The sequence below is a fragment of the Penaeus monodon genome, chromosome 8 (assembly GCF_015228065.2).
Source record: "Penaeus monodon isolate SGIC_2016 chromosome 8, NSTDA_Pmon_1, whole genome shotgun sequence".
Classification (NCBI taxonomy): domain Eukaryota; kingdom Metazoa; phylum Arthropoda; class Malacostraca; order Decapoda; family Penaeidae; genus Penaeus; species Penaeus monodon.
Window position 1 is genome coordinate 48,822,322 of NC_051393.1, and position 12,500 is coordinate 48,834,821.

General features: G+C 34.7%; 3 protein-coding genes across 3 annotated transcripts in view; all 3 read left to right on the forward strand.

The window, feature by feature from the left end:
- The first annotated feature begins 5,246 nt into the window (after window positions 1–5,246).
- Window positions 5,247–6,901, forward strand: LOC119575990. The gene is made up of 2 exons (XM_037923517.1): window positions 5,247–6,196; window positions 6,597–6,901. Exons 1-2 carry the CDS (start codon window positions 5,953–5,955, stop codon window positions 6,899–6,901), a joined length of 549 nt encoding a protein of 182 aa, XP_037779445.1. The 5' UTR covers window positions 5,247–5,952.
- On the forward strand, window positions 5,411–5,899 carry LOC119575989 (glycine-rich cell wall structural protein 1.0-like). The gene has a single exon (XM_037923516.1). The coding sequence runs from the start codon at window positions 5,411–5,413 to the stop codon at window positions 5,897–5,899; it is 489 nt and encodes a 162-aa protein (XP_037779444.1).
- Window positions 6,902–10,622: 3,721 nt separating the features above from the next.
- The window catches only part of LOC119575991 (zinc finger protein OZF-like), a 2,484-nt gene continuing 606 nt past the window's right edge, over window positions 10,623–12,500 (forward strand). Inside the window, exons 1-4 of the mRNA XM_037923518.1 lie at window positions 10,623–10,858; window positions 11,062–11,863; window positions 11,967–11,984; window positions 12,154–12,281. Coding sequence (XP_037779446.1) covers window positions 10,623–10,858; window positions 11,062–11,863; window positions 11,967–11,984; window positions 12,154–12,281 — 1,184 coding nt within the window. The remainder of the gene's footprint in view (window positions 10,859–11,061; window positions 11,864–11,966; window positions 11,985–12,153; window positions 12,282–12,500) is intronic.

A 12,500-nucleotide genomic window follows, 5' to 3' on the forward strand; every position in this document is an offset into this window, starting at 1 on the left:
AGAAAATATGCATAGTAAAATTTTTTTTTTTTTAGTTGAAAAAACAGGGTCTTTCCGTAATATTTTCATTTCCGTAACATTTTTTCATTTCTCTCCAATGTTTCCGCTCAAAATCGCAATACAATCATCTCAATAATTACACAAAGTCATACATTAAATTTAATCAACTTCTAATTTATACTGTATCTATACTAGCAGTAATTGTCCATTTGGAATTAAATTAACAAATTATTTTTAAAATTAAGATGTAAAAAATGTGTATGAATAAGTTTAAATTCATTTGTAATTTATAAATCATGCGTATATTCCTTGACATAATTCTTTACTTGTATGATTCCCTAACTTGATACAACTGTCTTACTGGTATGAACATTGTTTATTGTTAATGTTTTCTTGTATAATTTTTATATTTTGATTGTATGAACTTTATTTGAACAAGGCTATTAATCATGGACTTCTTGGCTTTCCAATATCTTTTTCCTGTCCTCTTCTTCCTGTTGTCTATACTCTTTCTCTTTAATCATTTTTGTTTATCTTACATTTTTACATTAAATATTTTAACTTTAAATTTATAATGTACAATCAGTAGAAATTATATAGAAAGAAACTTGTTAAAAGTTTTAATTGTATGGATAATAAAATTTATAATGTGTATTGAAATTACATGTTTCATATAATTATTATAATAAGTAATTATTAATTAACTACCATGTATATATGTCTATAGCCTTTCTAACCAATATGGATAATCTTTCATTACAGATACATATACTTACCCTATTTATAGAAATAATCATGTATGTTAGTATTTACATTGTATATCTTATAATTGTACTAGATAAAGTATAGCTGTGACATTGTTTAAATTTATTGGACTGAAGTATTTCTGACCTTTTTCTCCATTTTCTCATTTATCTTACCCTAACTCTGTTACTATTCCTCATTATACTTCTTTTATTTGATAATTTGTTTTATGTATACATTTCATTTATAAATATATCTATATCACCGGTTGAACATAATGTTGAGAAACACATTATGATAAAAATTGACTCTATTATGATATACAAATTAGTTCTTTACTTGGTTTATTATGTTTATAAAACGGTATATAATAAGGTATATTTAAATATGTATGCATACATGATATATAATAGACAATTTTTTATTTTTCTATCCATTTGCATAACAATGATGGAGTAATCATGTTTTACAATACATATCATGATAGATTTCAAGAATCTTTTATGCATACTTCTTCTTACTATCAGTTGTATGCACACAGAGTGTAAATTGAAAAATAGCTAGGCTCTCACATAATAAAAATAAGGTTTCATGTATTTATTTGTGTATATATAGACAATAAGTGTAGGGTTATGATAATATATATATATAATATATATTATAATATAAATATATTATATATATATATATATATATATATATATGTTATTATTATATAGTATATATATATATATATTATAATATAGCCAATATATATATATATATCCACTATCACATAAATATACTCACATCATACATACATCATATACTACATCACTATAATACAATACATATCACACAAGCCATTCACACTACATAATATAATATTACATACTACATAATACATATATATAATATATTATATAGATATTTCATTTTTTATATATATATATATATATATATAATAATATAGATATAATATATATATATATTATATATATAATATATAAATATATATATATATATAATATATATATAATATATATATATATATATATATAATATAATAATATATATATATTAATATATATATATATATATATATATATATATAATATATATATAGATATCATATATATATATATACATATATTAATATATATATATATATATATACTATGCTATATATAATATATAATATATTATATATATTATATATTATATATATATATATATATATATATATATATATATAATATAAGATATAGATATATATATATATATAATATATATATATATATAATATATATCATATATATAATATATTAATATATATATATATCATATATATATATATATATAGATATATATATTATATATATATATATACTATTAATATATATCTATATATATATATATATATTATATATATAAAATATATATATATATATATATATATATATATATATATATATATATTATATATATATTATATATATATATATATAGTATATATTATATATATATATATATATATATATATATCTATATATATATATATATATATCTATAATATATAATTATTATATATATAATATATTATTATCTATATATATATCATTAATATCTATATATATTATATATTATATATATTAGTTAATATATATATCATATTCTATATATTTATAATCTATATCTAATATATATATTATATATATATATATATATATATATATATCTATATATCTATATATATAATCATATTATATATATATATATATCTCTAATATAATCAATTATATATATATGTATTATATTTATATATATATATATATCTATATATATATTATATATCTTAATATATATATACTATATCTATATATATTATATATATATATATATAATATATCTATATCTATAATATCTTATATATATATCATTTTATATCTCATATATATATATCTACTATATATATACTCTATTATATATATATTATATCTATAATATATATATATATCTATCATATATATATATAGTATTATATATATTATATATATATCTAATATACTATCTCATATATATAACTATTATATCTCTTATATATTACTATATATATATATATATCTATATCTTATATAATAATATATATTATATATATCATTCTAATTATATATCTCTGATATTATATCTATATCTACTACTCTCTATCATATACATTTACTATATCATCTATATCTATATATCTATTTATATAAATAATATCTATATATATCTATCTATATCTATATTATCATCTATATATAATATATATACTATCTATATCTATATATATAATACTATATATACTATATATTTAATATATTATTTCTATCATATTATATCTTTATATATTATATATATCTATTCTTCTTCTTATATTATATTTATATTATCTACTCTATCTATATATTATCATCTATATTAATTTCTTATAATCTCTTTATCTATATACTATTCTCATTATCATCATGCTATATACTATTTTTTATATATTATATATATTCTCATTTATATTATATAATATATATGTTATATATACTTTCTTCTATTTATCTGTATTATATATATGTATACTCTCTATATATTATTCTATTATCTGTATATATTATATATATTCATATATCTACTATATCTATTTACTATATATATATCTCTATTACTATTCTTATATATTATAATCTTTCTTTCTCTCTATATATCTCTTACTCATCATATATCTCTTCTTATTATCTCTCTTATCTATCTTATTTATCTATTTCTTATTATCTTATCTATCTATTATCTCTTATTATTCATATCTCTATCTCATATATACTATATATTCTATATCATATATCTCTTTATATATATCTATCTTATCTCTTATTCTCTATCTATTTACTATATTCTATATCTCTCTATCATTATATCTATATATATTATATATACTATCTATATATTATCTATAATTCTATATATATATCTATCTTATATCTCACAAATACCCAATTAAAACAGGTGTTAGACAGGGCAATACCATCTCACCAAAACTGTTTACAGCTTGTCTTGAGTAAATGTTCAAAAAGCTAGAGTGGAACGGAAAGGGTATCAGATATAGGAGACGATATCTAAACAATCTAAGATTTGCAGATGATATTGTTTCTCTTCAGTGAATCTGCAAATGAAATGCAGCAACTAATAATGATCTAAATAGAGAAAGTCCTGAAATCGGACTTCGGATGAACAAGAAAAAGACTAAGATCATGTTCAACAGTAGAGTTCAGTTCGAACAGATACAAGTACAAGGCGAAGTGCTAGAGGTAGTGGACAAGTATATATAGCTAGGACAACTCGTACAGACAAACACATCTAACGAAGAGGAAATTAAGCGACGCATCAGTCTAGGCTGGAGCGCCTTTGGCAGACACAGTAGCATACTAAGAGGTTCTTTGCTATTATGTTTAAAAAGAAAAGTCTTTAATCAATGCATCCTACCAGTTTTGACCTATGGATCAGAAACATGGACTACAACCAAATTACTGGAGTGGAAACTAGTAAGTGCCCAGAGAGGGATGGAAAGACTGATGCTGGGAATTAGTCTAAGAGATAGGATGAGGGCGACGTGGATCAGGGAACAGACAAAAATAGAAGATATACTTGCAAGCATCAAAAAGAAAAAGTGGCAATGGGCAGGTCATATACATCGGAGACAGGATAACAGATGGACAAAGAATGTAACAGACTGGGTTATAGATAATATAAAGAGACCAAGGGCCAGACCAATGACAAGATGGCGCGACGAAATAACGAAATTTGGGGGCCGAGACTGGAAACAAAAAACACAAGACAGACAAAGTTGGAAAAGATTGGGAGAGGCCTACGTTCTGCAGTGGACTGACCCAGACTGATGATGATGATGATGATGATGGTATCTGTGTGTGTGTGTATGTGTGTGTGATGTATATGTATATATATATATATATATATATATATATATATATATATATATATATATATATATATAATGAGGAGTAGAAGAATAAAGATGAGAATGCCAAAAGGAGAGAGAGAGAGAGAAAAGTCCGATATGCAAAGCGTAGCCTCGCGCGGGCTTTGCCCATGAGGGGAGCCCGGCCTGTGTCAAATAATGCCGATTAACTTACGTATCAGCTGTTGCTGACTCGGCTGAACTTAGTTCTTGCCCGCCGTGGTGCCCAGCCACAGCAGTAACCACCAGGCGACAGTTGCAACTTCTCGCGCTGGGCGGGGCGCGAACCACCGACCCCTTGGATGAGAGGCCAACACATTACCACTCTACTAGCCTGGAGGCTGAGAGAGAGAGAGAGAGAGAGAGAGAGAGAGAGAGAGAGAGAGAGAGAGAGAATCCTAAAGAAAGAAAAGAAAAGAAAAATAGTTACTGTAATGCTTAAACTTTTCCTTTAAATAAATAAAATCATAATTGGGTTATAGATAGCTGTTGAAAGATTATTTGATAAATTCTTTTATCTAATTGAATTTCTTTTTCTCCAGGAATTATGCAATGCCTAGTTATTGGGGATCCAGTATCACCAGTAACTTGAAATCTGCCAGTTTGGAGGATGTCTAACAGCCATGGCAAATGTAGCCTTTGGAGGAAGCAAGAGTGATATTTTTAGCACCACCAGTCATCATGGCAACAACCACACGGGGAAACAACACTACCGCCCATGGTAATGTTGGCTGCAGTGATGGGAGTGCCAATGGCAATGGAAGCAACAAGCAAGAGCAGGTCGTGTGTGATAATTCTGTCGTTCCACCTGTATGTGAAGCAGGCAGGGTGGGTTCCGAAGGAGGCAGGGGTGTTGGCAACCTCACATCCACTTACCAAGCCCACAGACAAGTGGCAGGGGGATGCAGAAGTGCAGCTGCAGCTCATACTACTTACCATCATGGAGGAGGGGAGGCTGGAGGGGGCCCAAGTAGTAATGGGGGAGTGGCTGTGTCCTCTGCCTATCATGCAGGAAATGGCAGCAACGCAGTGCAGGAAGGAGATACAGCAGGAGCAGATGGTGCTGGAGGTGCTGCTGCAGGAGGAGGAGGAGGCGGTGGTGGTGGTGGCTCCTCAGCAATTCCAACCACTTATAATGAGGGAGGGGGGGAGGGGGAGGTGGCAACGTGACAATAGCTGCCAGTGGGAGCGGTGTTACAAATAACACATCCTCAAGCTATCACATGGCTCATGGAGGAGGGACAGGAACAGTAGCAGGAGCAGGCGCAGCAGTAGGAGGAACCAGCACAGGGAACGGAACCTCAACTGGGCAGGTTAACGCCACAACCAGCTACTATTACACGCCCATTTTGAACTCTCAGCAGACCCTCCTTAGGCCAATCATGACAGCACAGCCGCCTCTCTACTCTCCCCTTCTTCCACCTCAGCAGCACACTTATGCCATGCCCCATGCATCACCCTCAGCTGGTAAGCACTTGGAAGTATATAGAAACCAGTTGAGATTAATATAACTCAGCTTGATGATGACTTATCCCATAATTTTTTTTAATTCTATGATTCATTCATTCTTGGAACATTTAAAAGTTACAGAACTGTTCTACAGGTATTCTAGCTTGATGCAGTGATTGCATTCTCTCTCAGTCAAAGTAGCAGATTTGTTCAAATAGAATGTAGCTGCAACTTTTATTTTTTCATGTATTTTCATGTACTTGACTTTTTTCAATTTTTAATAAATTAGGTATTGAAAGCCTCCTTCCTTTTATAGTTAATGTAATTTATTTTCTTTCATGCACCTTTTTCTGATTCCAGTTAAACCTAGATTTCAAGTTTTTGTTGTTGTTTTTTTTAATGCCAGGCTTTGTTTCAGGATCTACATATTTTGCAAACCTGAGTGAGAGCATGCGAGGGGGGTTAAGTGACATGATCCCAGGATCATCAGACAGCCTCTACAAGGAAGTGGGGCATCTGGGAAGACAAGGCCAGGGAACAGGCATCACTCACTCCTCAAGCCTTGTGATGCCTCTGCTGACCCTCGGCAGTATGCCATGGAGTGTGCCAGCGGAGATTACCACAGGAGGGAGTTTACAATGGCGGGACTTACCCATCATGCGGTGGGGAAGTGACGAGGCCCAACCACACTACTCATCACGAGCAGAGGGCGGCGTCCTATGAGGACTACTCTCGGATGGGGGTTTATACAGAGGATGCAGCGGAAGGGGTGGGAAGGGATGGGAAATTGTGGCACATCTCGCTCTGCCTCAGCTGCCAACCATACTACCCACCCCTACACCTATTCCTATACTGACTGTCGTCTGGATGCAGCCTGGAACAAGTGTGTGGCTGGAATGGGCATTGGGGACCCATGGCTGGACCCAGTGGAGAGAATTTCCCCTCACAAGAGCACCAGGTGGACTCCCCTCAAGTGAAGACCACAGCCCGGGGTGCCACCAGCCACACCCTGGCAGTTAATGTCAATATGGGGATGCCTTCTGGGGATCCCTCAATGACCCGCTCCCACTACGATTATCAGCCCTTGCCAGGGGCTCAGATTCCACCCTTCCTGCCCTATCTCACGCCTTTGAACTATCAGCAAGTACTGATGTTGTTGACAGGCGGGTTGAAACACGTACTGATCACAGAGCTGTAAATCGTTCAGATGTGCAGGTAAATCAGTAGTAGTTCTTATCTTTTCCCTATGAGTATAGTATGCAGTGTCTTTAACCTATATACTAGTCCAAGTCTTCTGAAGTCACATGTGAGCATAAGCATACTTAAACATCTTAATGCTACATTTTTGCATGTACACATTTCATTTAATTGTGCTGTTCACTGTAGTTTTTGTTTTGTGAATTTTGTTTACAAATAGATGCCAGCATAAGTTCTCATTTAACAAGAGTCAGTTAGTAGGCCTTACATTGCTTCTACCTGTTTTCCCTATTCTTTGAAGTTTAGGGAAAAAATTCTGATGCTAATTATATTAAATTATATTATGTTATATTATCACTAGCATAATGATTATTATAGTGATATTAATAATACCATTAGTAATTAGAAATAAAAAAGAATCTTGCCAAAAATCAAGGGAAAGGCTATATATACAAGTGAGATAAGTAGAATTAGTAACATGAGTGCTTGTGGTCTATATATGCATATACCAAATTAATAAACTAAAATCACAGTGGACATGACATGTATGTGCATGCCATTCTGGCATCGGCAGTTATACAGCAGATCTTTGTTATAGTGAATATGACCCAAATTAAAACCTTCCATTGTTGATTCTTTTAGAACTGTGCTGGACAAGGAACTTCAACAAGTTCCCGTCACCTTGAACAGGCTGCAGCCCCGTCAGAGAAGCATGTGGTCCACTCTATACCACCATCAGGCAATGTAGCTCCACCAATGTCTATTACTCAGCCCACAGACACTCAGAGAAGTGTCAGTGCCACATCAATACCTCAGCCACCACCCACAGCACACACCAGGAGTGTCTTGGACAAACAAGAACATTGTGGTGGACCAAGTACAGGTATTTTGAAGACATAGCTCCTTTTTATCAGTCTATGTTCTTTTCACTCTTATTATTTGTTGATAGTCATGATATATGGTCATTCTCTAGTTAAATTATAAGTACCAGAATGATTATCCACTTCTCATATTCCTCCAGTCATGCACTCATATGAATCTCAAGAAGAAGACCTCGGAAGCAGGCACCGACAACCAGCTGTGTGGCTCATGCAGTGGGGGAACTACCATAGCAGAGACCCAGCAGGGAGCCATCAGTAATGCGAGCATGATTGGCAGTGGCGTTCTTGTTGTCCCCAGCAGAAGGAGTGATACATGTCCCATTGAGTCATTGGTCGCTGCTGTAGCCAAGGTGTGTTCTTAGTAGAAGTTGACCTGCAGAAAGTGGTTATAGACCTGTTAGCTTGGTCCCCACATTAGCATTAGTGCCAGATGTTCAATCTTATATTCATTTTGCAGGAATAGAACTGAATTAAAATATACCTCAAAGTTTAATTCATTCCTGCCTATATGAAGGCAAAGAATATACGTCATGTCTTACAGAGTAGATACATTTATATGTATATATGTGTATATATATATGTGTATACATACATACATTTTTTTCTTCTTCTTCTTCTTCTTTCTTTCTTTCTTTTTTTTTTTTTTTTTTTTTTTTTTTTTTTTTTTTTTTTTTTTTTTTCTGTCTGTCTTTCATCTTCTTCTTCTTCTTCTTCATAATGTTTCTTTCTGAAAAGTAAAATGACAGGTTACACAAACTCACCAACCTCTCAACAGAATGAACCATCACCTCCTTCAAAAAGAAACGTACGGAAGAGGAGGATTCTATGACTGGTGGAGGTGAGGGACTAGTGTGTCTGGTTTGCGACCTTGTCATAGAGGAACCAGCAGCCAGCATGATGGGGGCAGAGAGGGGCGTGTGAGGAGACAGTTGCCGCTTGCTCCATCGACTCCCTGGCAACAGTGATGTCCAAAGTAAGTGGGGTTTTTTTATGGTTTTTGTAGATGTATATTATGTTAAGCATATTGGCATATGTGAATTTGTGACTGAGTATGGCAACATTTATTTTGTTAACATCATAGCATTGTTATTGAATTTATCAATGATAATATTTTATGAATTTTATGTAACCTTCATCTTATTCAATGTAAAATTTCCTCCTGCCTTTACATAAACTAGGTAAGTGTGGGAGACAAACTTGCAGCTTAGTGGGCACTGTGCTGCCTCGTCACCTGTTGCACTCCACGGCCATCTGTAGCAAGTGCTTCCATCTCATCAATGAACTGGAAATTCTGGAACACCGACTGTCTTTGTATAGGTAATTTGGAGGATTTTCTTTCTCTCTCTCTGTCTCTCTCCACTCTGTTTTCTCTCCTCTCTATCTCTATCTCTCTCTCTCTCTCTCGTCTCTCTCTCTCTCCTCTCCTCTTCGTCTCTCTCTCTCTCTCGCCTCTCTCTCTCTCCCTCATCTCTCTCTCCTCTCTCTCTCTCTTTCTCTCTCTCTGTGTGAGATTGTTACACTCCTAGAAGAATCTTGAAACTGTTCTGTGACATTAATCTGCCTTTTTTAGCATTGCATTCTTTAACCCAGTCCTCTCCTGAACTGCCCAACAGGAAATATCTCAGCACGAAAGTTGAAGCATCCTGCGAGAAACATGGTGTCAGGCTTAGTACATACAGGCAGCTACAACAGCAACAACAACAAGAACACCAGCAACAACATCAGCAGCAGCATCACCACCATCACCATCATCACCACCATCAGCATCAACAACATCAACAGCACAACAACAGCAGCAGCAGCAACAACAACAACAACAGCAACAACAACAACAACAACAGCAACAGACACAGCACCATCAGCATCCACACCTCCAAGTGGCACAGCTCCCACAGGACCAGACAGGCCACCAGTTGCAAGGGATGCAGCTCCAACATCAGCAGCAGCAACATCATCACATTCCAGTTGTAGCTCTCCACCAGATGCCACAGCAGCACCACCACCAAATGCACCAGCATTTGCAGCATCAACAACAACTCCTTGCTGAGCAGCACATTCATCAGCAACACCATCATCAACACCAACACACCAAACAACAAGCAGCAGCAGAAGAATCACGTGAATCCAATCATAAATCCCACAGTGGCTCAGCTGGAGCAACCTCAGCAGCAGCAACAGCAACCTCCGTCACAACAACCCCAACCCCAATCGCAACAGCCCCTCAGCAAGCCCGCCACCAATGACAACACTTTGGTCTTTGTCGACTGTGATATAGACATCGAGGATTGCGACTGCAACCTCATAACTGATCCTCCTGCCTCAATCAAAGACACATCTCATGACGAGGAACTGCAAGAGTGCTCGAGATGGTGGAGGAAGAAGAGCCTAAGATCTCTAGCTCGGAAGTCAGCCAGATTACCTCCCCAGAGTCAGTGGACATAGGCTCTGTTGGTAGTGGCGGCCATCAGAAGGAGGACATAGGAATCCACAGTCAAGAAGTTATTGATGAATCTCCGGACAGCCACAACCAAGAGCAGACGAGTGGTCAAGGATACATTGCTGTTGAAACACCGGAAAACAATGAAGCTGAGAACTCGCCATTGTGTCCTCACTGTTGTGCAAGATGAGCCAAGAAAATAGAGGAAGCAACTGAATATCACAACCTACTCTGTTGGCTAAAAACGTCAAAAGCAAAAAACATGCAAAGTTGCAGATTTGTCGTCAGTGTGACCAGGTGTTTTCAAATCGTCAGGCGCTAGTCAGACACATTGAACGAAGGCATAAAGCTTATGCATTTCATTTTAGCTGTGATACCTGCCGTAAAAAATTCAGCTCTGAGAGGGCACTTACCAGACATGTTCAGCTTCACAAGACATACCCATGTAAATTATGTGATAATATATTCTTCAGGAAAGCTAAACTCAAGAAACACCTGGAAGATCATACACAAGACAGCTTGGCTTGTAAAGTGTGCTCAAAAGAGTGTACATCCCTCCAGGCTCTTATATCACATATGAAAACTCATACACAGAAAAAGAAAGTAAACAAATGTAATGTGTGCTCCAAAATATTTGCAAACAACAGGAACCTGAAAGTGCACATGAGAACTCATACAGGAGAGAAACCATTTGTTTGTGAGAACTGTGGAAGGAGTTTCAGTCACCGTAGCAATATGCAAACACACCATGACACCTGTACTGGTCAGTTCAGTCATAGATGTCAGATATGTGGAAGAGGTTTTGCTTTGGAGTCCGTTTATCGCAGGCATCTGGCTGAACATGAAGGGCATTACGCCCATCACTGCTCTATTTGTGGCAGAGGCTTTAGCAAAGCTTCTGGCCTACAAGCTCACTTAGCCACACACAACAGTCAGAGGCCTACTTATTCATGTCAGGTTTGTGGTCAGACTTTGTCAACACCATCTAGCTATTCTTCACACATGGCCAGCCACACAGGTGAAGGTGGAGCAGTATGCCCTGTGTGTGGCAAAACTCTGGCTAGGCGAGCTGATCTTCAGGACCATCTGCATCGTCACACAGGAACCAAAACGCACACCTGCTCCCTCTGTAGTGCAACCTTTTATTATCGCTCCAACCTCAATCATCATGTAAGGACAACCCATAGATTGCTAAGGCCTCATACGTGCACTTTCTGTGACAGATCTTTTGCCTCAAGTTATAATTATAAGTTACACCTTCGCACACATACAGGTGAAAGGCCCCATCAGTGTAAGTCCTGTGGGAAGGCTTTTACTACTAAAGCTAATTATAATCGGCATCTGAAGTGTCACATGACCCAGGCAATGGCTCCTCTTGGTGCTGAGACAGAATGAGTGCCATAGTATTATCTTGCTCTTAAATTTTCATGGTGAATATGTCTTTAAAAAAATTGTTCTAGCACAAAACTCTTTATAAATGCTACAATGCTCTCATATCACATCACCTTTGGAATTTTATCAAATTTCTTACTTTGATAACAGAAACAAGAATCGATAACCACACTACCTTTACAAAATTTATTTTGTAGTATGTAATTTAATATCATTACTTCATACTGTATGCTTAGTTGTTTCTTAGTCATATATTAGACATCTACTGTATGCTGGGATACAGTACAGCATTTAAAGATATTGAACTTTGTTTTGTATCCATAAAAAATGTACATCTGTGATACTAGTGGTAGGTAAAGCTCTGTTTTAATGTTGTTTCAACTTGCTGTTATTTTTACTCCTGTACATGAAGATT

Bases quoted from the DNA above. Each gene is read 5' to 3' on its own strand.
- LOC119575989 (XM_037923516.1), top strand. From the start codon at position 5,411: ATGGCAACAACCACACGGGGAAACAACACTACCGCCCATGGTAATGTT.
- LOC119575990 (XM_037923517.1), top strand. From the start codon at position 5,953: ATGGCTCATGGAGGAGGGACAGGAACAGTAGCAGGAGCAGGCGCAGCA. The intron at 6,197-6,596 runs GTAAGCACTTGG...GCTTTGTTTCAG, and splicing joins CCATGCATCACCCTCAGCTG to GATCTACATATTTTGCAAAC.